This window comes from Prionailurus bengalensis, chromosome B4, assembly GCF_016509475.1.
Source record: "Prionailurus bengalensis isolate Pbe53 chromosome B4, Fcat_Pben_1.1_paternal_pri, whole genome shotgun sequence".
NCBI lineage: Eukaryota > Metazoa > Chordata > Mammalia > Carnivora > Felidae > Prionailurus > Prionailurus bengalensis.
The window spans coordinates 138,527,758-138,554,911 of record NC_057358.1 but is presented as its reverse complement, the minus strand read 5'-3'; the positions used below and the strand labels follow the sequence as shown (position 1 = coordinate 138,554,911).

At 51.2% G+C, this 27,154-nt stretch overlaps 2 protein-coding genes across 3 annotated transcripts in view; one reads left to right on the top strand and one right to left on the bottom strand.

The window, feature by feature from the left end:
* Positions 1 to 4,394: 4,394 nt before the first annotated feature.
* Positions 4,395 to 10,927, top strand: CDPF1 (cysteine rich DPF motif domain containing 1). 2 transcript variants are annotated; one of them, XM_043562921.1, is made up of 4 exons: positions 4,395 to 4,496; positions 5,154 to 5,266; positions 5,520 to 5,631; positions 7,622 to 10,927. In XM_043562921.1, exons 2-4 carry the CDS (start codon positions 5,154 to 5,156, stop codon positions 7,766 to 7,768), a joined length of 372 nt encoding a protein of 123 aa, XP_043418856.1. In that variant the 5' UTR covers positions 4,395 to 4,496; the 3' UTR covers positions 7,769 to 10,927. The 2 variants fall into 2 exon arrangements, with proteins under 2 accessions (XP_043418856.1, XP_043418855.1); XM_043562920.1 differs by having other exon boundaries at positions 4,406 to 4,705.
* Positions 10,928 to 16,262: 5,335 nt separating this feature from the next.
* Positions 16,263 to 27,154, bottom strand: part of PPARA (peroxisome proliferator activated receptor alpha) — a 66,656-nt gene continuing 55,764 nt past the window's right edge. The window contains exons 7-8 of the mRNA XM_043562919.1: positions 19,505 to 19,952; positions 16,263 to 16,626 (exon numbers count right to left, since the gene is read on the bottom strand). Coding sequence (XP_043418854.1) covers positions 16,379 to 16,626; positions 19,505 to 19,952 — 696 coding nt within the window. The 3' untranslated portion in view covers positions 16,263 to 16,378. The remainder of the gene's footprint in view (positions 16,627 to 19,504; positions 19,953 to 27,154) is intronic.

Sequence of the window (27,154 nt, the reverse complement as noted above, 5' to 3'; positions counted from 1 at the left end):
TTTAAGGCTTGCTTCTGTATGTATATTTTACTGTTCAAAATTTACTTAAAAATGATACAACAGTAAAGGCATTTTGTCCATAGGCAACAAAAACAGGTCTCTAGATGCATCCTCCCTCCTCCACACCACAGAGAGCTGAACTTTGCCTTGAGCCTGAAGGAAGCGCTGCCGGTGGTAAGTCTGGTGTGTGGGTGGTATTCAGTGTATCATGTGTGTATTACAAGGGCTTCACTGGGCGCTGGTTACATTGTTGTTCTTTGTGCAGATTCATTTTGCCATACACTTAGGAAGGCTGGACTTTTCTGGATGTATATTCTACTTTTACAAGCTTACTTTAAAAACTCAGGCCTGGGGCACCTGGGTGGTTCAGTCTGTCAAGCATCTGACTTCAGCTCAGGTCATGATCTCGAGGTTCGTGGGTTCGAGCCCCACGTCGGGCTCTGTGCTGGCGGCTCATAGCCTGGAGCCTGCTTCTGATCCTGCGTCTCCCTCTCTCTCTGCCCCTCTCCCACTTGCACTCTGTGTGTGTGTCTCTCTCTCAAAATAATAAACATTAAAAAAAGTTGTTAAGTACCGCCAGAACATATGGGTAATTATCTTCCCTAGCAAGTTACTCCTTGGGGAAGGTGGCACCAGGAGATGTTACAAGCCTCCATATGTCTAAATATTCAAAGGTTATGAAGCAAACTTACAAACCATTACATATAATATATTCTATCCACCTACCTTGACAGACACACCTTTGTAATGAGAAAAAACTATGTAAAGCGATGGTTTTTATATAGCTGAAAATTGGTAAAATATCAAAGATAACTGAATTATTATTGTGTACATTTGGGTGTTCTCTTGATGGGCCACTGGCCCTTGGATGAGCAAAGAGACGTACATAATCTATCTGTAAAGTATTCTGTATGCATTCCTATAAAACTGTGTTCTTTTGCAGTCACTACAGAAAAACATCGTGTTGATAAGAACAAAGATTTTCATATAATTATGTCCTGTGGACGATAATGCCAAGTTACACAACTTTTCCTGAGTCCTCGGAGCACATGGATTGTTTCTAATTATTTCAGTTGGGAGAGCATGCACTCTCCTGAGGGGAGTGGCAAGTGGAATTCTCGATAATTTTTTAAGTTTATTTAATCATTTTGAGAGATAGTATGCACAGGGGAGGGAGAGAGACAGAGACAGAGACAGAGGGAGAATCCCAAGCAGGCTCGAGCTGTCAGCTCAGAGCCTGACTCGGGCCTTGAACTCACAAACCATGAGATCATGACCTGAGCTGAAACCAAGAGTTGGACGCTTAACCGACTGAGCCCCCAGGTGCCCCGGTCAATAAAATTCTTAAAGATAATTTTTTAAATGTTTATTTATTTTTGAGAGAGAGAGAGAGACAGAGCGGGAGAGAGAGAGAGAGAGAGAGAGAGAGAGACAGAGTGGGAGTGGGAGAGGGCAGAGAGAGAGAGAGACAGAGGGAGACACAGAATCTGAAGTAGGCTCCAGGCTCTGAACTGTCAGCACAGAACCTGATGAGGGGCTCGAACTCATGAACCATGAGATCATGACCTGAGCTGAAGTCAGATGCTTAATCGATTGAGCCACCCAGGAGCCCCGTCAATAAAATGCTTAAATCTCTAAATTTAGAATTGAACCCACGGATGTCAATGTCATGTTTACACGTCGTAAAGACAGCACATGTGAAAAACTTTCATTTCTTCATCCAAATGTTATCCTCATCTCATGTCTACCACCATTTCTCACAGTTTACCTCCATCCAGAAGGTATTTGTGTTTTGCTAAGTTCACATTTTCCAGTGCTGGGATATTATTAAGAGAAGTGGAGGGGCACCTGGGTGGCTCAGTCGGGTAAGCGTCCGACTTCAGCTCAGGTCATGATCTCACAGTTCATGAGTTCAAGCCCTGTGTTGGACTCAGCGTTGACTGTGCAGAGCCTGCTTGGGATTCTCTCTCTCCCTCTCTCTCTTCCCCTCCCCCTCGTTCTCTCTCTCTCTCTCTCTCAGAAATAAACATTAAAGAGAGAGAGAGAAGCAGAAACTGCCCCAGTCCACTCACTTTGTTCAAATCCCTTTTCGATAGAGATCCACCTTGATCCAAAGTGGCCTGAAAGTAGTCTCTATAGAGATAAGTTCCAGGATTATTTGGCACGAATCTTCGGATTCAGACTGCATCAAATGTTTCTATTCCCTAGTTCTCATTCCCCTGCATCAAATTTGAATGCTATTTTGGTGTTTTTAAAAAGATACTTTATTTTTTAGATCAGTTTTAGGTTCACCTCAAACAAGCTACAGAGATTTTCCAGTGACCCCCCCCCCCCGCAACATGCACAGCCTCCCCAGTTACCAACATCCACCAGGTGGTTCATTTGTTACAACTGGTGAATCTACATTGTCACCCCAAACCCATAATTGACATCAGGGCTCACTCTTGGTGTCGTATGTCCTAGGAATTTGGACAAATGTGTAATGATATGGATCCACTATTATATTACCATACAGAATAATTTCACTGCCCTAAAGATCCTCAGTGTCCCAACTATTCATCCCTCCCTCCCCTGTAACACCTGACAACCACTGATCTTTTTACTTTCTCCATAGTTTTGCCTTTCCCACAATGTCATACAGTGGGAATTATATAATATATAAGCTTTTCAGATTGGCTTCTTTCACTTGGTAACATGCATTTAAGTTTCCTTTATGTCTGTCTGTTTGTTTTGTTTTGTTTTTGTTTTCCTTTATGTCTTTTCATGGCCTGATAACACCTCTCTTTTCAGTCTCAAGTAAGATTCCATTGCCCGGATGGGCCACAGTTTACTTATCCATTCACCTGCTGAAGGACATCTTGGTTGCATCCAAGTTTGGGCAATTATGCACAGAACTGCTATACCCTGCACCCACATGCAGGTTTTGTGTGGACGTAAGTTTTAACTCCTTTGGGGAGTCCCAAGGGGTATGATTGCTGGGCTGTATGCTGAGCGTATGTTTAGTTTTGTAACAAAATGCCAAACCATCTTCCCAAATGGTTGTACCATTTTGTATCCCCGCCAGCCATGAAGGAGAGTTCCTGGTGCTCCACACCCTTGTTGGCATTGGTGTTGTGAGCATTTGGATGTTGGCCATTCTAATAAGTATGGAGTGGTAACTCATTGTTTAAATCCACATTTCCCTGATGATCTGGGACATGGAGCATCTTTTCAACGTTTATTTATTTTTGGGACAGAGAGAGACAGAGCATGAACGGGGGAGGGGCAGAGAGAGAGGGAGACACAGAATCGGAAACAGGCTCCAGGCTCTGAGCCATCAGCCCAGAGCCCGACGCGGGGCTCGAACTCACGGACCGCGAGATCGTGACCTGGCTGATGTCGGACGCTCAACCGACTGCGCCACCCAGGCGCCCCTATGGAGCATCTTTTCATATGCTTACCTCCCGTCTATATTTTCTTTGGTGAGATGTCTGTTCAGGTCTTTGGCCCATTTTTAAATCAGGTTTTCTTTTAGTTGAGTTTTTTAGAGTTGTTTGTATATTTTGGATAACAGTCCTTTATCGTATACATCTTTTGGAAGTATCTTTTCCCATTCTGTGGCCAGTTGTTTCATTGTTTTGATATAGTGCTTATTCTACATGTAGTTTCTCTACATGTAGCTGAAATCAGGAGTCGGCTGCTTAACTCACTGAGCCACCCAGGGAAACTATTTTAAAAAATATATATTTGGGGATAATATTAAACCTTGTGGATTTTTTTGGTAAACTTTTTCTTACACTAAAAGCTGTGGATAGCTCAAATTTAAAATTAACTTTACTTTCTATCAAAGACGAATATTTGCTCTTTGAGTATTTCCCTTGGCTCCCCTATCTAGTCCATCTGGTAACTTGTCTAACCTGATCTCTATCCTGAGATCAAGGTCGTGTATCTGAGTGGTTATAGGTTATATATGCAATGCTTCCCCCAGATGGTCCACCTTTGGGCAGACCCAGAAAAAACCCCCAACAGTAGAAGATCTTTGAATTGATCCAAAAAATACCCTTGCTGTAAGCACCCCGAGGTCAAAACCGCTAAAAAGAACATCACAGCGCTTGTTAAAATCCCTGGGGCCCAGGTCCAGGAGTGGTTGTTATTCCCAGATACTCCTTATTTCTCAAGTCCCCAAAGGATAAAGTCCCAACCCCCAGAGAGCAAACGGGAGCCTGGGACCAGCCGCAACACTATACCCGCTCGACGCGCTCCTACCAGACGAAGACCTGACTCACTCCAGCCGCCGCCGCACCCTGCAGCCGGAAGTCCACCCTGAAGTTCCGCCCCAGGCTGCCGGGGGCGGGGCCACGCACGCGCCCTGGGCCGGGGCCGTCGGGGGCGGGGCCGGGGCCGTCGGGGGGCGGGGCCGCGCAAGCGCCTTGGGCCGGGCCGGTTACCGGCGGCGAGTGGCGCGTCCCGGAGGCGCTGGCGGCTCGGCGGAGGCTTGTGGTGTCCCGGGCTCCGAGGTCCGAGCGGCCGCCCGCGGCGTTGGGGTGGGATGGAGGACGCGGGAAGGCTCCCCGGAGGCGGGCTCGGGCGTGCGCGGCCCTCCAGGAAACTGAGGCAGGCAGGCAGGCGGAGATGGCGCGGCCGCCTTCCGGACGTAGGGGGGGCTGACGAAGCCCGGGGAGACTTGCATCGGCCCCCTTTGCTTAGAGAAGCGCGAACAGGATCAGTACGGAAAAGAAACCCCGTAGATGTGTATATTCAAACTGCCGAAGGCCAAAAATAAGAGAAAATCTTGGAAGTAGCCCGAGGGAGGTTCCGGAGGTGGAGGTGGGGGGAAGCCTTGTAGGTGGAGCGAGAGCCAGGAGGCGGGCAAGTGCAGGGTGGCGAAGGGTGCGAGGGGGCCGTCCTGGAAATAGGTACTGTCGGAGGTAAAGAGGGCTCAAATGGCCAGGGGCGGAGCGGATTCTGTAGTGCGTTGAGGCTTGAAGCATCGCCCAGAGCCTTGACTCGCGCGAACTTGTGTTGACTTTTGTCCGCTTACTTTGAACTTGAGGTCCCTTGTCTGTAAGGGGTGTCCTGGGTCTTACGGGTAAGAAACACGCGGCCGGAGGCTTAGGGGATGAGCACAGTTCCTGGTTCTGCAGGTGATGGCGCCCTGTCTCTTGAACTTGCAGATGGAGTGTGAGGCAGACCACCGTCCCCTGGGTGTGTTTAAGTGCCAGCTCTGTGCCCTGACAGCCCCATACAGCTACGTGGGGCAGAAGCCCCCTGACACCCAGTCTGTCGTGTGAGTACCCCGTTTCAGGCTCCTGGCCACGGAACCACCCCGCCCCCCTCCCCCAGGCCCCCTGGCCGGAGCTGTTGGCTGGTGCCAGCCTGAGTGTGATGCACGACTTGGGTGTTGAGCTGTAGGTCCATCCCTGTCCGGGCTCTGGACACTTCAGGAGTGTCCTGAGGGGTCACCCAGCTCCTCCAGAACCTCCAGGCCCCTTCCTACCCCCCTTAACCCGGAGACCGACACCTGCCTTACTGTCCTGCAGCCTTCTGGAGGAGAGTTACGTCATGAAGGACCCCTTCACCTCAGACAAGGGCAGATTCCTGGTCCTTGGCTCTCAGTGCAGTTTGTGCAGCCGGCTGGTGTGTGTGGGCCCGGTGGGTAAGCTGCGTGGGCTGGGGCTGCCTTCCCTCCCTCCCCGTGGCCGGGACCCCACATGCACGAGTGTGGGAAAGGTGACGCGTGAGCCTTCCTGACGTCGGCGTGAGCATCCGCCTTTCCTTGCTGGGTGATCCTAGGAGCCCTCCCAGTCACTCGGAGGGGGCCGCGGGGGTTCTTGGAGGCCACCTCATTATGGATGGGTCCTGTGGCCAACGGAAGTGAGCAGACAGGCAGAGGGGCGGGCTGGGGTCAGTCGCAGGGTCTCCGTGCTGGCGGAGCAGTGGGTGCTGACAGCCCTTCCCCCACCCCACACCAGCCATGCGGGTGGCCATTGTTCTTCTCTCCGTGGGACGGTGACCTTCTTCCTACTTGTTCTTGGCGGGACCTTCCAGAGGAAGGAACTGTGCTTTCTGGAGCATTCTTGAGCATTCCTGTGCTTGGGGCCTGTTTTACCAGTGCAGATTCCTTCAATCTGGCCCAAGCCTAGCTGGGCAAAACCGTATTATACTGATCTGATAGATGAGAAAACTGAGGTTTAGAGAGGTTGAGTGGGGGCCCAGTCCACCAGGGTGGTGAGCCTGTTGTTTGAAAACCCGAGGATGGAGGGAGGTGGAGGAGTGCGGCCCCCGTAACCCGAGTGACGGGCAGTAGAGGGGTTCCTGGGCTTTCTGCCAGGGGGCAAAGTGCCAACAAGGTTTAAACAGGCTCTGTCCTGCAAGGCCAAGGTGATGAGATTTGACGGGGTGGGAGGAAGCCTCTGCGAGGCAGAGGCCTGGGGTGTTTGGAGATGGGCGGCCGGTGAGGACTCAGTGGGAGAGAGGAAGCTGCGAGATGAAGACCGGAAAGGGGGGCGGCGCCAGGTGGCGAGAAGCCTTGAATGCCACGCTTACAAATTGGGCTGCCCTCGGTGAGCAGAGGAGAGGGTGCCCGGCGTGGTCTCCGCAGTCTCCAGTGTTCTTTGATGGAACAGTTTGTTAGTGACAAGTGAGTCCTCTCTCTTACACGGGAACAGCTCTCTCCTGAGAACTGTAGGAAGGGCAGCCTTGTCTTAGCTGAGGCACACTCTGAGCTGCTGGAACAGAGACCCCAAAATACAGTGGCATGATTACGACAAACCGTATTCACTTATTTTTCATACGTGTAAGAGTCCAGAGCAGGTGATGCCGGCAGGAAAGACACTGCTGCCACTCAGCACGTCACATCCACTGGGTCCACGGTGGCTGCTGCGGCTCCTGCCATCGTACCTATGCTCCCGCCAGCAGGAAGAGACAGGGAGCACATCCCCATTCCTTCAGAGGGCATGACCAGGAGGTGGCACAGAGCTGCCACGTGGCCACACCCAGTGGCAGAAGGGGCTGGGAAAGCAGTCTTTGGACAGGGCCTGGGCAGTGAGTCTCTGTAGTTCAGTGACAGAGGAGGGCACAGGGGAGAATGGCTGTGGTTGTGACCTCCTGCCCAGACCAGCCACCTGCTCGTGGCCCTTTCGGTCTGCGGTGGTTACCAAGTCTGTGTCCCACTCGTGCGATAACCAGGAGACGGAGGGATCTAGGATTTCTGACTGTTTAGGTGTGGCCTCTGCTCCGGCTTATTGTTTGCCCTTGACCGCGACGGAGCAGGGCAGACCCCAGAGTCTTTCTGTGCCATCCCGCCTCTTTCACCCTGGTTAACCCAGGCCTGCATTGCCTCTCTCTTTGACGCCTTTGCCAGCCTCGGTGGGTGATTTTCGCAGGCTCAAAACCCCTGGACACCCCACTGCCTGAAGGGTCTGGGTGTTTCCTGCCCCCTCTCTCCTCCATCTTTTTCCCTTAGGTGATGGCCACGTTCTTGGAGGGGGCTGGCCGGCCCCCAGCCCCGGCTCTCCCTTGTGCTGTTCTTGTCACCCCCCCCCTCCCCACCGTGTGTAGAAAGGGCTGGGCTTGGGGAGGAGCTGCTCCGTGCTCCCCATTCTGTGGTACTTAGCCCCACCCTTCCCCTTTGCTCTTTCAGGAGTGCAGCTTATTCTATTCCAAGAGGTTTTGCCTCCCCTGTGTCCAGGAGAACATCGATGCCTTCCCTTGGGAAATTCGGCAAGACTTGGGGAGAAGGAAAGGTCCGTCAAAGAAGCCTGCCAGCCAGCCTGGTTCGAGGACCTGAGTGCAGCCTGGGCCAGGGAGGGGGCTGAGCTGGGAACTGCTCCGCCCGGCCCTTTTCGGGGCCATCAGGAGCAGCGTTGGGAGCTGGAGGGAGCTGGGGCCCAGCCTGCGGCAGCAAGAGGACAGGGAGAGAAGGCCCTCAGAAGGCTGACCTCAGACCACACCTCCTGCAGACCTAGCCCCGTCCAGAGCCGCCCTCGACGTTGAGACCACAGGGCAGGAACCGAGCAATGGCTGAGAACTGGCACAAAGCCAGCCAGGGCTGGGCCTGCTGGCCCTTCTGTTCTCCTTCGGGACCTGGGGCTCTAGGCCTTCCTGCAGGGTCATCTCCCGGCTTGTTTCCTGCTCACTCGCGGCCCCCTGGGGGCCCTCTGTGCCCTTCGCACTATTCGTCAGATCCAGGAGTTGCCTCCAGGTGACATGGTGCTCTGCCCAACCCCGAGGACACAGAAGCCAAGGGACAAAGCTCCCTGTCTTGGCCCAGGCCACCTGTCCCCTCCTGCTCACCTGGAGGCAGGAGGGCTGGGGCCTCCCGCTTCCCGTCCCCGGAAGTGAGCGTTCACGCAGATCACGCAGGACAGTGACCTGCGGGAATGTGCCCGGGTGTGCGGAGAGAGATTAGGGGGCCTGGGGACAGTGGGATTTCACTTCCCACCCTTGTGATGCTTAGAACATGTTTTTAATCTCGATCATGTGTTAGATTTATAATTAAAAACCCAGACAACCAGTTAACGTTTTGGAAAGTAATCCTTCCCCTGAAACATTTGCAGGACAGCTGTTCTCCGTGGCACTCTGGATCTGGCGTGGAGTGGGGCTTGGGTGTTGCTGCTTCCAGCCTTTTCTGTCCCCTCAGGCTCTGGCTCCAGCCCAAGGGAGAGGAATGCCTTCCCCTGCCTTCCCTTCCTTCACTCTGCTCTGGAAACTTCAGGGAACTCAGCACCAGCCCTCAGTGGACTATAGGCTGCCCCGGGCACCCCTGCCTTCCCGGCCCCCAGGCGGTGACACACTCAACCGTGTGTGAGCCTCTGTGGTTCTCAGAGGGCAGAACGGGGCGGTCTCACCTAGTAAGTACCACAAGGCCAACTCACCGTCCGGGAGAATGTTAGATGTGTGTTTGAGGAGAGAACAGAAAAAGAGCTTTTATTGGCTGATCTGTGCCCTGGGTTTGTTTCACATGCTCCCCGTGTGTCATGTTATGTCAGATAAATGGCTGTCATCTCAGGGTCACACTGTTCTGGGGCCATTCTGTCCACTGAAGGACTTAAGGCTACAGGTGAAGGCCCCTGTGCAGGTGCAGGGTTGAGCGGGGGGCTGTCCTGGGCTGAGGGCAGATGCTACGGCCAGGAATTTTCAAGCTGAATGTTCACCTCACAGCATCACTCAAAACTCACCAAATAATTTTAAAAAATAGTTTTATTCTTTAAAACCATTAAGGCAACGCTGTACCCTGAAATTAACTCCTTACATTCATCAGTCTTACAGTAGGACATTCCAAACCTGTACGTTCCCACAAACTCAGGATATAAATCAATATATGTGATCAGTTCAATCTCCTAGCAGGAAAAAAAGAAGAGGACCAAAGATTTTTAGAAATTAAAGTTATTTTATAGCCATTTTCTAATTCCTTGGAACCACTATCCGTTAACGTGACTAGGAAGATTACCTTTGCTTTTCTGTGCACACCCCTGCTCCCTGAGGCCCTGCATGCTCCACCCAGAGCCAGAGAGAGGACACCAGAACCTGCTCTAAAAGGTCTGCTTTGGAACCGCTCCTGTCTAGTATTATGACAAGGGGTCTGTCCGCCCCTGAATACTTGGGGAACATAAGGCACCTAAAAATGGTAACGATAAACACACCAAGAAACCAAGCTCAGTCTTGCTTTGGAAATCTGCACCCATCTCATGTGCTGATGTGCGTGGGTCACCCTCCCCCTCGGCTTTCCGTACAACGGCCCTGTGGATCCCAGGGGCGGGGGGTACGCACCAGGAAGCTTTGCCAAGGCACTGAAAACGACACGGAGTGCCGTGGGGGCTGTGGTTTCTGTTTATGCTTCGGGCTGGCCCATCTGGGCACTGCCAGGGAAGCAGCCGGCGCGCACGTTCCATCAGAATATTTCAAATTGCCCAAGTTCTTTGGTAAAAACCCACAGGTAAAAATTCCCTGAAGAACAGACAGCTACTTACTGCACAGGATTAGTTCGGGTCTTCGGCAGGCACTGCTGTGCGGAGTAAGTGACTTGTGGCCTGGGTCTCTCGCAGCCTCGCTTGGAGAGACGGTGAAGGTCCGCTGGCTTGTGCTTCACGCATGGGGGGTAAGGCGAAGGGAACGGATTGACGCGGGAAGTAAGGTCCGAGTGGCTCGGGGGAGAGCACCGGCGGTGTGAGTGTGCGTGTGCAAGTGTGTTTCAGCTGTTCTGTTCCGGCTTCCGTTGTGCTTCAAGAGCCAGGCTACTAAGAGTATGAGTCAACTAATACTGATTTCAAAAGATCCCAAATCTCTGTCATTAAACGCATGACTATAAGTTACTAAGATATTTATACTAGATTTTTTAAAAACTTGAATCACAGTATTTAAGATGTAGCCATCAACATGGTTCATTTTCCCGCACAGTGTAGAAAAAATAACGATACTCAAAACACAAACACCGTAATCTTACTGAGAAGGGTACTGAGTGGTATTCATCTTTTGTGAGGTACGTTTTTTACGAGGCCTGAGAACAGGAGCAGGCCATCTGTGCTTTTTCAAAGAGCAGATATTTTCCGAAAGTGAATGATTTTACTCTGAAAAGATTGGTCACGCACTTGTCTTCTGGGCCTGAAGCGTGATCTCCCTGCTTGAAGAGGCCACGCGGAGGCCGGGGGACCCCCTCTGGGCCAGGAGACTCAGTGGCCCGCACGCCCCCACTTTGGGGCTCCCCTCGTGCCCTCGGAGGCAGGGCTCAGGGTGGAGGGCGTGTCCCTGCCCTGGTTGGCGCGATACTGCAGTTGATCGGATTAAATGAAGTTTGGTTGTTGGGCGAGAGAAGGGTGAGGGAGGAGGAGGAGGCTGGTACATTCCCTTCTCTGGAGAAGCACGTGGGGAAGCCTTTCACACTCGACCTAAACTAGCAAACATTTTAAATGGAAAAATCTGACCCAGGTCTTAATATTATCTCTGATGTTAAAAAAAAAAAGTTGTTTCTTAGTTGTTTGTTTGTTTGTTTGCTTTTGCAAATGAGGCATTCAACAGCTACGGGGCCACCGGGGTCCTTGATGTTTTCGGTCGCTCCAGTCAAGGTGAGACACGGAACGTGGATGCAGCTTGGTCTGTGCTCTTCCGCAGAGTTCCGCCAGGGCGTGGCTGTTTGCATGTCAGCTGGGCCACAGGGTATGGTCCCCCCTTTCCTGAGGTGGGTGGGAAACGGTTCCACTTCTCTTGGTTCAGACTGAAATGTGGAGAGGCAAGTGGGAGCCCCATAGGGCCGCTGGGAGCCCCGCTCTAGAGGTGAGAGGACCGCCCCAGGGCCCCAGCTGGCCGAGGGCCGTGCAAGTAACCCCGGCCAGCAGCCTCGCGCCCGTTGTCCTGACACGCGGGCCACGGCCACAGCTTTTTTACGAGCCTCAACCCACCCCACCAAACTGAAGCTTAAGACACCCTGCCGCATTCCACGAAAACAGCACAATGGAAAGAATTATGTAATTCTTTAAACTAAAGCACGAAGATTGTCTTTTTTTTTTTTTTTTTTTCCTCTTATAAAACTTTCAGTAACGCATTCTGGTTTGCCTTGTGGTTTCCAGAGAAATGCAATGATGCAATGGACCTCCCATACCCCGAGTCTGACCAAATTCACTGCTTCAATTCTTACTCTGGTGTGTTTGGCAGGCTGGGGGTCGATGACCATTTTCCTGAATCCTATTAAAGTGGCGGTGGTGGGGCGCCTGGGTGGCTCAGTTGATTAAGCGTCTGGCTTTTGATTTCGGCTCAGGTCAAGATCTCACAGTTCATCAGTTCGAGCCCAGCATCGGGCTCTGAGCTGACATGGGGGCCTGCTTGGGATTCTTTGTCTCTCCCTCCCTCTCTGCCCCTCCCCTGCTTGCACACTTTCTCTCTCCCAAAATAAATAAAAGACATTTAAAAAAAAATGGCAGGGGAGCCCCATAAATCAGCTTGGACCAAGAGTTAGGAGAAGCCGAGCCACTTTTAAAAAAGGAGAACAAATACAGGGAGCCTGGCTTTGGGGCTGCCGAGTGCCGGGCAGTGCCAGTGCGGTGAAGACTGGCTACGTGGAAAAAATTTCCTCGGACGCTTCTTAATAGCCCTCAGTTGGTGGCACCGATCTCAGTCTGTGACGTGCACAGACAGTCGAATGTCCCTGCCATCCTGAATTGACATCACTGCCATGAACTTAAAGGCGTTAAGCAGGTGACCCCTCCAGGAACACCTGCAGGGGAGGACGGGGTCAGGCCACCCTGCCTGTTGGAAGTGCCGGTAGGAGGTGAAGTGTGCTTGCTACACCCAAGGCCAAAGACGCACAAGGCCAGGCGGCCCTCACCCCGAGCCCAGATGTTTCCACTTGAACCTGGGATGATCTCCGCTGAGCCCCTCAAGAGGCTGGGAGCTGGAGGCTGCGGGAGCCTGCTTTGTGGGCGGTAAAGGTCCATGCCGTAGGTGGTGGGCCATGAGCGCTGGACATGTTTTCCTAGTGGGACCCGAGCTTTGAAAGGTCACACGGGGAAGAGGCACTTTGAAGGTGGCTGGCTTTCCCTGCTTCCGCGGAAGCGCCCCACGTAGGGCCAGGCTAGCGGCCCAGTCGGTCTTGAGAGCACCGAACTTGGTTGAAACTGTGCACCCCCTATTTAAACACAAGTTCGTAAGACATTGCAAAGACAGGTGTGGCCACGGGGTCAAGACAAGGAAACCATCATGTATCCAGTGGCTAAGTATCAAATGTGCTTGGTGCCACTGTGGTTTGAAGAAGGGAGCAAGAGGCAGGGAAGGCCCAGAGTCAGCACAGGGCCACAGGTGCACCTACCAGGGGTGAGCCCTTGGAAAGTCACGGCCCAGCTAGGTTTGCTCGGAGGCACCTCCTCCCACCCTCGTCAGGCAGGCTTAGGCAGCCAGCAGGCTCAGGCGGAGGGGGGCCCTCGGCGGGGCAGGTCAATGCAGGCAGTGACCTTTGTCATGTCTCCTAGACCCGGCTTATGCTCAAACTCTGTCCCGCTAAACGGGGCAGCAACTTCTGCACACGTGTATCTCCGAGGCTCCCTTTAAACAACAAGAGTGCCTTCAGAAAGCTATAACCTTCCATCTCTGTGTGCGCAGTCAAGCAAAGAAAGGTGAGCCTGACTCCAGATGCTCCAGGAGGACCCCACGCGTTTTGTGCACCTTAATTTTAACAGTGCCTTTTGATGTAGCTCATTGAGGTAGCTGCTACACTGTGGATTTGGGGAAACAGTAGTGGCTGAATGGACAGTTTACTTCTCATCAGACGTTAAACCAAGGATGGTACTTGTGCCTCGAGCTTCTGCTCAGATCGTGGGGTGCTGCCCGGTCTCGGGGACCGCCACACGGCCCTTGAGGCTGCTCGTTTCCTTAGAGTTCTGGACGGCCCAGAGTAAGAAATGCATCCAAAACCCGGAAAGAAACGTTCTCGCTTTGAAAACGAAAAGAATCCCTTGACCACAGCGACAGCTCTTGCGGGCATTCTGGAACGCCCTGGGCACCACGTTTCTTCTCCTGGACTTCACGTTCTTACTCGTGTAGACGTATGCATACTCTTTAGGAAGATGCTCTCAATGAGTCTCGTCCAAGAGTCTGAGGAAGGCTGCAGGGAAACTCGAGCAAGGCGGGACGGACGGAGCAGCTCTCCGGCACCCCGGCGATTCCCCCGCGTGCTGATGCAGTGGCCAGCACCCTGGTTTTGATGATGCTGGGCCTCGCCGAAACGGCCGCGGGCGCGTGCAGCCCTCAGGGTGGCAGGGGCAGAATTCAGCGTGTGGGACGCCCGGCCGGACCTGCCCAGGAGGCAGAAGAGGAGGGACGTCGGGGGAATCGGGTGGAGAGGTCCGGCTGGCTCCCGGGCTCAGGATTCATCCTTGTCAGCCCTGCAAAGGCCGTTCGTAATCCTGTGGTCTCCCGGGCGTTTGGCATTTGTGGCTTGGTGAAGAGGGGAGTCGCCCCGTGGGCCAGTCCACCAGGAGAGGAAGGGCTCCGGGCTCTGGCTTGAGGCTTCTTGAACCTGTTGTGTCCCATCTACTGAACTTCACGCTGACGTCAACTGAAACCCAGCAGGCACTGCGTGCAGTTTAAAGAGTCCCTACTGGAAATGCTACAGTATTTTGAACTGGTGAACAGTTTGTCCACCTGACTGTCAGTGGTCTGAGAAACTTTTCAATAGGTGACCCAAAATATTGAGGGGCGATTAGTGACTATTATTTAAAACGAATGTGTGATAAACGTGAACGAGTTCAAGTGGCTTTCGAGCTGAGGTCTCCGCGGCCTCCTCTGTGGCTTCACCGGGAACGCGGCTGGGAGTCTAGCTGGGCCCCGAGAGTGCCAAATGCTCGCCAACGCTAGGAACGCAGGACCTGTGGCTTTGTCAGCCTGTCGCCACAGGATGCATGAAATAAGGAGTTTTCAAAAATAAGTTTCATGAAAATAGAGACGGTGTGAGCGACTCTTCTGAAAGCCTGGGTCCCGAGGCTCACTTTCCGAGGCCACGTCTGTGAACGGCGTCTATCTGGGGCACCTCAGGAGAGAGGCCAGTGGTCAACAGAGGCAGCAAGGACCTGGCATCGGAATGTAGCCTCTGTCCCTGAACCTGTGGACAAGCCACGGCCCTTCGGCCCCACAGATCCAGGGAGCCCCGTCCTAGGGCAGGACGCGGACTCAAAGCTGAGCTCCCTTCTGATTTCGGATGACCTCTTGACTGGTGTCATCCATATGTGGAAATACTTTTACTTGCTTCCAACAGATCCTTTAATTGGATCTTTCCACAAAGTGAAAAGTGGAAAGTACCACTCACGTTTAATTCTGAAAAGGATGCGCCCGTTGTAGCGTTTGCCTTTTCCAGCTGAAACCTCAGCTGCCCTCTCTGTGGCTGCATTCCCGGGGTGCCGATCTTGGGAACTTGATCAATTTCAATCCTGATCATTCTTCCAACAGCAAATAGCATTGACCCGCTAGAGCCACATTTTCTAAAGACAGAGGGGGAGGGGCGCTGAGGGCACAACCAGGTCCTAAGTGCTGCTGGGAGGAGAGGTGGCCGGTGTCCCCGCCCCCCACCGGAAGCCTCAGCCCTGGCAGGCTCAGCCCGGCCTGGCTTGGAGGGCGGGGACCGCCGCACACCCTCCCATGGGACGCTCACCTTCCATGGTGGACAGAAAGAGAGAGTCTTTCCGGGTCCATATGTTCTAGACAAAAACCACGATCAACACTGCTTTCCTAACCAGACCGAGGTTGAGAAATGACCTTTAAGGCTGAAATAAGTATTTTAGGTGTTGGGAAAGCTACCACACGAAGGACTCTGTGCCTGCCCCCCTCACTCTCCAGGTGCCCCCCCACCACCCCTGCCCTGGCCCGTGTCTGCCTCATTTTCTCCACTCTCGGGAGCAGCTGCTCTCACCAAGGGTTAAAAAAATAAAGCTGCCCATTTGAAAAAGTGACACAGGAAAAGACCAAGGAGCTGCCTTGACACACAGGGCTCAGAGGAACATCGACAGACCATTTGTCAGTTTGCTCCTGAAAACGCTTTCGTGGCCCCCAGACAACCTGACTCGGTCGGTTCAGGTTTGGAAACAGAGGTCAGGGGAACAGAGAGCCTGACATACTTTCTGTTTGTCTTGCTCCTGCTGCCCACAGACGCCAGCTCGAAACGGGCAGGCCGTCAAGCCCAGGGGCGGTCTTGGGACGTGGCTTCCTGGGATCTTCCACACAAACCTGGAAACGGGCCTTTGCTGCGCACTAGCTACAACCACAAAGACAGCGAAAACCAACCGACCGCTGCATCCCGATGGCTTATCAGGCATATCTCGGAAACTTTAAATCCTCCGATTAAAAACCAGCATGCTGTCTTTCCTCAAACGCGGGACACAGAATTAACACCTTCCCAATAAATATTTTACCGCTTTTTACATACCTAACCTTTGGGTTCCTCTAGATTTACAGGATCATAAAAGTTAAAAAGTGCCGATTAGTTTTCAAAACGATACAGGAGCACAAGAGTCAAAAGGTGGGGAAAAGAGGAGGCCGACCACGTATGTCGAGGTCACCAGTTAATCCGACAGTAAATTGCTAACGCGACATGAAGAAATCTGCACTAACACCGGGTGAGTCAAAGCCAGACCGCTGCGCGTCACTCCCCTTGACTTCCCAAGAACTGCATCTTAGCCACTTGTCACCAGCTTGTCAGTACTGGGCACGCTCTGAGAAGTCCTGGTGTGAAAGAAAAAGAGAGAGAGAGAGAGAAATGCGGACTAGGGTTCCGGTTACCTAGAGCTTTCGTCCCGTTCTCTAAGGTGAGAACGGTGGAATTTGTGCCAAGTGGGCGTGGCTCCCACTTCTCGCGTGGTAGGGCTGTCGCCTCGGAAAGACCCTCGGAGAGCCGCGCGCTTCGCCGTTCGCTTCGCAGCCGTCAGTACATGTCCCGGTAGATTTCCTGCAGCAGCGGGTGCAGGGCGGCATCAGACTCCGTCTTCTTGATGACCTGTACGAGCTGCGCGTGCTCGGTGACCAGCTGCCGGAGGTCTGCCATTTTTTGCAGGAGCTTTGGGAAGAGGAAGATGTTGTCTGGATGGTTGCTCTGCAGGTGAAGTTTGAGCACGTGCACGATGCCCTCCTGCATTTTTTCAATGTGTCCCACGTTGAGAAGGCCCGGCCGATCTATCCTCGAAAGAAAGAAGAGGTGGTTGGGATCGTCACAGCGTTAGCGCCTTGTAACTATTTATCAGTGTGGGAAAGCAAACCTCCTTATTTTGTGTGACCTTTCTAAATCTTTTTTTTTTTACATTTATTCATTTTTGAGAGACAGAGCACAAGCGGGGGAGGGGCAGAGAGGGAGAAGGAGACACAGAATCCGAAGCAGGCTCCGGGCTCCCGAGCTGTCAGCACGGAGCCCGACGTGGGGCTGAAACTCACAAGCTGTGAGATCATGACCTGAGCCAAAGTCGGAGGCTCAACCGACTGAGCCGCCCAGGCGCCCCTTGTATGACCTTTCTTTCTTTCTTTTTTTAATTTTTGTAATGTTTATTTATTTTTGAGAGAGAGAGAGAGAGAGCGAGTGTGTGAGCAGGGGAGGGGCACAGAGAGAGGGGGAGACACAGAATCCAAAACAGGCCCCAGGCTCCAGCTGTTAGCACAGAGCCTGATGCAGGGCTCAAACTCATGGACTATGAGATCATGACCTGAGCCGGAGTCAGATGGCTGACCCACTGAGCCGCCCAGGCGTCCCTGACCCTTCTTTCTTCTACTGCCTGCCTTTCGATAATGACTCAGCTGGAAGACAACGTTACTGGGCCTAGTAGGGGCAGACAGCACAGATACTCGGCCCTAAATATTTATACGGCCTTAACTCGACCAGCTCCCTCAGAGCGTGGCCCTTTCCTTATGCATTTACCTGATCACCACTGGTCAGGAGAAGAACCCCAGAACATTAGGAGAACTTTACATTCCGGTGATGATGGAAACAACCAATGCTGCATAAGATGAAATGAAATTCTTCCTGAGTGAAAACTAGATACTCGCTTCCAGGTTTTCTGCCACCATTTCAGGAGTGGTGATTGTTTCAGAGGGGGTTTTGCAGTATAGGCAGGAGTCTTCCGACATGATTCAGCCAAAGAGGAAGTAGAGTGAGATGCGGGTAGGAGGGCAGACACCAGCTGGACACGATGCTGCCCGAAGCCAGAGAGGCAAGGTCTGAGATCTGCGCGGGAAGGCTCAACACTCACAGCGGGTGCCTTCCCCGGGGTAGCGCAACCCCAGCACCAGACTTCCCGGGCCGGTCTGAGACCACGTGTCCTGCCTTTGCTCTGGAAAGTACCCCACCCCCACCGCTGTCCCCACAGGCAGTACTCCCTGTAAAGCCCTGCTCCTTAGCTAGGATTTTTTAAAGGGTTGCTAAGGATGTGGGGTTTTTATTTTTTCGGTTGTAACACAAATATGATTATTAACTTCATTTTTTATTTTTTTTTAATGTTTATTATTTTTTTTTTTTGAGAGACACAGAGACAGGATGCGAGTGGGTTAGGGGCAGAGAGAGAGGGAGACACAGAATCCGAAGCAGGCTCCGGGCTCTGAGCTGTCAGCACAGAGCCCGACGCGGGGCTCGAACTCACAGGCCGTGAGATCATGGCCTGAGCCGAAGTCGGACGCTCAACTGACTGAGCCACCCAGGCGCCCCTATAATTATTAACTTTTTAGACAGATTCTCAAAAACAAAGGTTTAATGTATCATATGGGTTTAATGGACCTCACCACTTTTCTGTATATACAGGCTTGATCTAGGATTGTCATTTCCTTTGGAGAACTGTGGTCACCCTACATATAAATAGTTGTGCATTGCTTCTCTCCATCTCGAGCACCCCAAGGACGGCGGTAGATTACGTACAGCCGTTTTGCAACTTCACACGCTTCGCCAGAGCGCGAGGACTCCCTCCACCTGACTGTGTGCAGACGGATGGGAACAGGGGCAGGCCTCGCCGGGCTGCCGGAGTCCGGGCGGTCGTGGCCAGCCTCAACTCTGCGTGCGCGCGCACCCGGGGGGACGGAAGAGCGTGTGGCAGCGTGAGGGGGCGGTCGCCCCCTCGGTCTCCCCCAAGGCTGGGTAAGGTCAGCCGAGTTTACAGTGCAGGGAGGACCTTCTTATACCAGGACAGGGTTATTTAAAGGAACGTGACGGGGAGCCAAGATTCTGGGAGCTGCAGAGCCAGCGAAAGCCCAGATTCCCTTCCGTGGGATCCATGTCCTTGGCAAAGCAAACTGCAATCTCCAGTTAGCTACTCATGATTTTCACTATGAAATAGGATAAATATACCAACAGTGAACAAAACTGTGCTAACATCTATATGGCACTCTATACAATACTGTCGGTAACATGGACATAATCCTGTAATAATAGAATCATATAATAGTAATATTATACACCGTATAGTATAACATAATTCTATCTAAGATGTATTAGATACGAGATACGTTAGATCAAATTATATCGCCATTATACCTAATATATATTTGATATGATTATAATTAGAAATAGACTTATGTATATAGCATTATAATTATGAATAGGACACGTTTATATAATGTACAAATAGGTATTTGTGTATTTTTTTAATTAAAAAATTTTTTTGATGTTTATTTATTTTTGAGACAGAGAGAGAGAGAGAGCGAATGGGAGAAGGGCAGAGAGAGAGAGACACAGAATCTAAAGCAGGCTCCAGGCTCTGAGCCATCAGCACAGAGCCCGATGCGGGGCTCAAACCCACGACTGCGAGATCATGACCTGAGCTGACTTCTGACGCTCAACCGACTGAGCCCCCCAGGCGCCCCTACTTATTTGCATATGTTAATGTATGCTGTAATATGACACGATAGGATGTAATTCTCACTTAATTCTTGTCAGGGGTGATGCAGGGGCTCAGATGCCCTCCCACGTGCCAGCACACGCTCCACGTGCCCTACTCCCGCACGTACCACATTTACGGCAGTTCTTCAGATCGGGAGGCTGCAGGTGACATGGCACCAGGTTAAGTCAACGACTTACCTCCACAGCAAATTATAGCAGCCACAAAAAGGGAAATATCACTGTCGTCCAGTTCCAACGCGTTGAACTTCATCGCAAAGTCAAACTTAGGTTCCATGATATCACAAAACGGTTTCCTTAGGCTCTTTAGGAATTCACGAGTTATAAAACCATTTCCATATGCTACCAGCATCCCGTCTTTATTCATCACAGAAGACAGCATCGCAAATATGGCCTCATAAACTCCATACTTCAGCAAAGTGACTTGGTCGTTCAAGTCCAAGTTTGCAAAGCCAGGGATGGACTTGGCGAACTCCGTGAGCTCCGTGACCGTCTCCACGGACGTGCACTGGCAGCAGTGGAAGATGCGGACTTCTGCTTCCTTGTTCTGGATGCCGTTAGCCACCAACTTGGCCACCAGAGTCTTCTCGGCCATGCACAGTGTCTCCATGTCATGTATGACAAAGGGCTGCGAAGAAACACCGGAAAAGGTCAATTAACTGGTGACAGGCAGTCCTCTTCATCATCAATGAATTGATGAACAGCCACGGTCTCCAAATCACCCATGGGGCAGTCTTCATCCTTAACCTCAAAACTAATCGGGGACATGAAGACACACATAGAGAACTAAGGATGTAAGTCAGTAAGATAATAATCACCACTTCCTGACACTGGGTGGAGATTTCATGGCTAAGACGACGAAGGTCTGACTTGGGCAGGAAAGCTAACAACAGAATGTTCGCAAAGCACTTTTAATATTTTATTTAAAAAAATCTTTTTTAATGTTTATTTTTGAGACAGAGAGAGAGCATGAACGGGGAGGGTCAGAGAGAGAGGGAGACACAGAATCCGAAGCGGGCTCCAGGCTCTGACTGTCAGCACCGAGCCCGACGCGGGGCTCGGACTCACGGACCGCGAGATCGTGACCTGAGCCGAAGTCGGACGCCCAACCGACTGAGCCACCCAGGCGCCCCAATATTTTATAATATTCTCTGAGCTCCTAAATTGCAATAGCTTTTGAATTTTTATCATGGAAGTACAATTGACACACCATGTCACATTGGTTTCAGGTGCACAACATGGTGGCTCGACAGGTGTACGTGTGATGCCGTGTTCACCACGACGAGCCTCGTTGCCAGACGTTACTGCAATATTACTGGCTCGAGTCCCTGAGCTGTACTTTTCATCCCCCTGGCTTCTTTATTTTCTAATGAAACACATGTGCCTCTCAATCACCTGCACCCATTTCGCTCATCCCATAATAGTTCTCAATTTTACCATTTTACGAACTTTGGAGACATCCATCGTTATCTAACACGGCTAAGGGAATAAACTTGACACGTGATATACAGAACTCAGAAAGTTGGCAAAGTTTGCATAGCGATAAGCAAACAAGCGTTGTTAAGTCCTTGCTCTTTGGGGACAGACTGGGAAAAGTCTCCAAGAACCCTCGTCTCCCTGTGCATAAGACTGAAATCGGCGCTTTAGCGCTCCGTTCCGGAACAAGTGCCAAACCCCCACGGTATGTTGCCGTACCCTTTGCATCCGAGCCCACTGGTTGTGCCATTTTCTGAGGGGGGAAGAAGAGACGGTTGGCCATGTTACTTGAAGCCAGCATGCCCAGAAGGGATTATAATCTGGTGGGGCACAAGAGAACGGATGCACATACATGATTTGTGCTGCTGGCCAAAACGTACACCAGATCTGTGTGCAGAGCAGAAGAAATGACAGCTTTTGCGCGACCTCTGTGATTTATAATGTGCTCTACAGATCAGTAATGAGGCGGGCCGAAGCATTATTTCCAATTCCTCCTGGGATATTTCAATGTAGAACGCATAAGCCGCTCATGATTTTAAGACTCACTCTGCCAATGGGCAAAACACGTCAGTGACATTGCATCTGGACCCTTGGCATGATGTGTTCCCTATTTCTGGGCCCCCAAGGGCATCTGGAGAAACCACAGTGCAAAACAACCTTCAGGGCGCCTGTGGGGTGCTATTTGTCCCAGAAGCAAGGCAGAGTATCGGAGCGACACACGGGAGTGTTTCTGAAAAAACTTTTAAAAATGTTTTATTTATTTTTGAGAGAGCACAAGCAGGAGAGTGGCGGAGAGAGAGAGGGACAGAGGATCTGAAGCGGGCTCCGTGCTGACAGCAGCGAGCCCGATATGGGGCTTGAACTCACGAACTGCAAGATCCATGACTCAAGCCAAAGTCAGACGCTCCACTGACTGAGCCACCCAGGTGCCCCATTTCTGAAATGTTGAAACAAAATCAGAGTTTGCAATACAGCATTGGACGAAAATATAATTTGATTCTACGTCTGAAGAGCATACTCTAAAAATTCCCTGTGAATGAGCGAAAACATTCGAAATACAAAATTCAGAGCCAAAATTTCTGAATATCTCCAGTTTGATTAAGGAAGACTAAAACTGTCGCTCTCCAAAGATCATAAAAGCCAGATTACCATTGTTTTGAGGAAGTTTGGGGGCAGTTCTGCTTCATGGGAAATTGCTCAGATTTAAGGAATTAACATTCTAGGATGGACTGGAGACATGCTTTTAAAAGAGTTCACGGGGGCGCCTGGGTGGCTCAGTCAGTTAGGCGTCCGACTTCGGCTCAGGTCATGATCTCGCGGTCTGTGAGTTCGAGCCCCACGTCGGGCTCTGTGCGGATAGCTCAGAGCCTGGAGCCTGCTTCTGATCCTGTGTCTCCCTCTCGCTCTGCCCCTCCCCTGCTTGTGCTCTGTCTTGCTCAAAAAGAAATCAACATTTAAAATAAATAAAAGGGTACATGGCTTTCCCCTCAGTTCCAGAAAATATACTATTAGGCCACCTTGGCTACATCACTGGCTTTTTAGAAGTACAACAGCGGGGAGCCTGGGTGGCTCAGTGGGTTAATAGTCTGACTTAATTTCGGCTCAGGTCATGATCTCACAGCTCGTGACTTCAAGCCCCGTGTCAGGCTCTGTGCTGACAGCTCGGAGCCTGGAGCCTGCTTCGGGTTCTGTGTCTCCCTCTCTCTCTGCCCCTCCCCCACTGGCACTCTGTCTCTCTCAAAAATAAATATAAAAAAAAAAGTACCTATGGCAGAAATAAAGGTCTTAAAACAAAGTTGTGTGGCCAGAGAAATTTGGGAAACGCTGAGTTAAAGGAAGTTAGGACCTTCCAGAGTCTCTATCGCAACAGGTGTGTGCAGTGAAGCTTCGAGAACAGGGACAGGCAGTAGCTCCCAAAGTACGTGACCACAGAACATGGGTTTCTTTTTTGATGGCGCATCTCGCAGGACCGGCTACAGAATTTGCGGGCCTCAGGGCAAAATGAAAACGTAGGGCCCCTTGTTAAAAAATGAAGAATTTCAAGACAGGCACAGGGCCTTCTGAAATGGGATACACGCCCCCGAAGCCCGTCCGGGACTGGTTTTATGTGAAACATACTCTCATAAATGGGGATATAACTGGCACAAATATTTCATTTCATTTTTATAAAATCATCACTTGGATTTTAAGGAGGCAGGGACTAACAGAATTAGGAACCATTTGAATTCAAAACAGGTGCTCATATTAAGAAACCAATGTTTATTAAAGAAAATTATGTATGCTAACACACTTGATAAACACAGTTGATAGGACCATCTAAAAAAACCCATGCTGCTTATTATATATAACTGTGGAATGTGCCTTTTATACTTAAGTTAGAATATGAATGTATCTGCCATCACGGGTGGTCATTTCAAATAAATAAAGCATGCTGTGATGAGTTTAAATAGCGTGAGGCAGAAACCTGCCCAATTTCCCCCCAAATCACTCCCCACTGAGACCAGAAGGTTCTCCTAACTGACATCTATCACTCATGTGCAAACCTGATTGGTATCGTCTGTGTTGATGATGTTACTGACAAGAACTGATCTTTACTTACTTAAAAAAAATTTTTTTTTAATGTTTATTTCTGAGAGAGAGAGAGAGAGAGAGAGAGAGTGCAAACAGGGGAGGGCAGAGAGAGAGAGAGGGAGACACAGAATCCGAAGCAGGCTCCAGGCTCCGAGCTGTCAGCACGGAGCCCGACGCGGGGCTCGAACCCACAAGCCGCGAGATCATCGAGCTCAAGTCGGGGGCTCCACCGACTGAGCCACCCAGGCGCCCCAAGAACTCGTCTTTAAATACATTTAAACAGCACTTTCTATGGAAAGTCAGGCAGCACCAGCTTTTAGGAAAAACTTAACTTGTGAATTATTGGTGTAATTACTTTGGATGAAACCATTTAGTAAGCTTCAGTTAGGTTTTACTACACATTTCTAGTAAACAGTATAAAAAGTATGTTTTTCAATCTTGAAGCAACATCCCCTAAAGAGGTGATGCCATTTCAGGATGACACCAAGAGGCCCCTTGTCCCGAAGAATCAGGAACATGGCAAACAGGGGCGCCTGGGTGGCTCAGTCGGTTGGGCGTTTGACTTCGGCTCAGGTCATGATCTCACTCACGGTTCGTGGATTCGAGCCCCAAACTGGGCTCTGCGCTCCCAGCACGGAGCCTGCTTGGGATCCTCTCTCCCCCTGTCTCTCTGCTCCTCCCTCCACCCACGTGCATTTGTGCCCACATTCTCTCTCTCTCAAAAATAAACAAACGTTAAAAAAAAAAAAGAAATGTTGAGAATAATGTTGCCATTCCTTTCAAAACTAGTGTTAGAGGGTTAGCCACCGCCTGGGTGGCTCAGTCGGTCAAGCATCTGACTTCGGCTCGGGTCTCGATCTCACGGTTGGTGAGTTCAAGCTCCACATCGAGCTCGCTCCTGTCAGCGCAGAGCCTGCTTTGGATCCTCTGTCCGCTTCTCTCTGCCCCTCCCGGGCTCATGCTCTCTCTCAAAACTACATAAACATTAAAAAAAAAAAAGGGGGCGACTGGGTGGCGCAGTAGGTTGAGCGTCCAACTTCAGCCAGGTCACGATCTCGCGGTCCGTGAGTTCGAGCCCCGCGTCAGGCTCTGGGCTGATGGCTCGGAGCCTGGAGCCTGTTTCTGATTCTGTGTCTCCCTCTCTCTCTGCCCCTCCCCCGTTCATGCTCTGTCTCTCTCTGTCCCCAAAATAAATAAACGTTGGAAAAAAAAATTAAAAAAAAAAAACTGGGGCGCCTGGGTGGCTCAGTCGGTTAAGTGTCCGACTTTGGCTCAGGTCGTGATTTCACGGTCTGTGAGTTTGAGCTCCGCGTCCAGCTCTGTGCTGACAGCTGGGAACCTGGAGCCTGCTTCGGATCCTGTGTCTCCCTCTCTCTGTCTGCCCCTCCCCCGCTCACGCTCTGTCTGTCTCAAAATTAAATAAACATTCAAAAAATTAAACAACAAGTGTTAGCATCCATTCCCAGCCACAGGTCAAAAATTCGTCCCCTTGCTTCATTTAGTCTTCTCAGACAAGACACCTGACTCTGTTACTATAATCCCAGTTTGCATTCAGGCTGGCTGCTACTGACTCATGATTTTGTCTAAAAATTATGTTCCCAGAGGACAAAGATTTTCCATAACTGGTGACATTCAAAGACTCTAAATATAATCCCTGACAATTGTGGGCAACACGGGAATCTTTGAGAGGAACATCTGAATTAAGAAACTTGTAGCCAGGCCTGGGTGACTCAGTCGGTTAAGCGTTAAGCATCGGACTTCGGCTCAGGTCACAATCTGACCTGACCACAGCTGGTGGGTTCGAGGCCCGTGTCAGGCTCTGTGGTGACAACTCGGAGCCTGGAACCTGCTTCGGATTCTGTGTCACCCTCTCTCTCTGCCCCTCCCCCACTCACCCTCTGTCTCTTCAGGGCTGTTAAGGCCTCTGAAGCCAGAAGTGAGCTGGAGCGAGGACGGGTGTGTGCACGTGTGCAGAGCTGGGGCCTGAGCACTTGGGAGCGGCCCGCACGCGGAGGGCGCCCTTGGGAGGGGACAGAGCGCGGAAGGCCCAGACTTCAGTGCTCCTCGCCATCTCATTGCAAGTGGCCTCCTGGAACGTCTCCTTGTGACATTCTTAACACCTCACACATCAACACACGGACTTTTTAGGACACTGTTGAAGAGCACTTCTTTTGGAAGCCAAGTTCGGACGGCACCGATGTTGCCTCTGCACCTCAGCTTGTTCCTGGCTCCCTCATATCAGGGGGCAGCAAGGGACCTGACAAGCGAGGACTAGGTAACTGAGGACCCTGCTCGTTTTCTGGCCTCAAGGTTCGGAGATCTCAGGGGCTCAAACCAGCCCTTGTGCGGACGGAAACATTCGCTATCCCTGCCGTCACCCCCCTGCGGACCTTTCCCCAAAGCCATGGAATCTCCATGCTTCCTGCAGCCCCCTTCTTCCTCTCAAGACCCTCTCTGCACCCCTCCCCCTTCCTCTCCCACAGCATCCCCCTCTTGGCCCACCCAGCCTCCTAACTGGTTCCAGGTCAGCTATGGGTCTTTGTAGAGGCTGTGTCCTGCACTGGGGGCTCTAAGTCCCAGGAAGTGCCCCACTGGGCTGGTGGGGAGGAGGGGGACGGGGGAGGGCCAAGGCAGAGGGCCTTGGGTGGGAAGCAGTCCGGCCCTGTGCAGACACCGCGATCACAGGATCACCGGCCATGAGCAGCAGACACCTGCACGCTGCCTTTCAGACTGGTGACCTTGCACTCTGGTTTGGAGGTGGGGGGCAGGGGCAGGCACGCGCCCCCCGGCGAGCAGTTTCCTGAATTCCCTTTCTCCTGTACAGTGAAGCCCCAGCCCAGACTTCGAGTCTGTTATTTATTTCCTTAAGATGAAAATAGATTCCTCCCAGAGAGCAAATGCCCAGATGGCATCAGCTCGGGCCGAGGGGGCTCCTTCCAAGGGCGTGTGGATCTCGGTGGGAAGGATCTCGGAAAGATACTCCGTGGGAATGATATTAATATTAAAGAACAGTGTTTGGTTAAGAGTAAAGATGACTTTTACGTTCCCTTTAAATTCTAAAAACCCAAGCGAGCAAGAGAAGATCTCAAAGAGATCAGAATTGCCGGTGACTCTAATACAGGGTTATTCTAATCATTTCCAAGAGGGAAATTCAAAATTAAAAAGTTATTTTATTCTCACCCTTGTGATCCAGAAAGGGTCTCATTTATAAAAGCCTCTGGGGCCTCCCAGCATGGGTGTGGCTTTGCCAATTTAATAGAGTTTGCCTGAGCTGTTCTGAAATGTCTCAGCCTATTTAATGGGAGAATTTCACTGAAGAATTAAAGACTCCGTCAAAGAGAAGGTTGGTTTGTTCATGAAAGTAAGTGGCTTGTGAAATACTTCATTTTCCTGTGACTAAAAATTCCAGCTTGTAATTCCCAATCAGGATTGCTTTCAGCTAGCTACTCATTAGCACAAATTAAACCTGTTTCACCATGCGTGGAGGAAAAAAGGCAAAATATCTTCATCAGCCAACCGTGGGCCAGCCCCTCTTTGAAGAGGCCCTGAGATTAGTTCTGTAATGGAGACGGAGGCTGAGCTGACCATGGGGTGGGGGGGGCAGGAGGCAGAATGAAGGAGGATCCCCAGACACCTGCTCAGTGCTGCGGAAAAGGTCCAGAGAAGACAATAAAATTTCCGTAAACGAATAGCCCTTTCTAAGCCCAGAGATATCCTTGCCTTTTTTCAATGAAGAAACAGGAGGAGGCCTTGGAGGGGGGGAGGGGAGGGGTGATGGGAAAA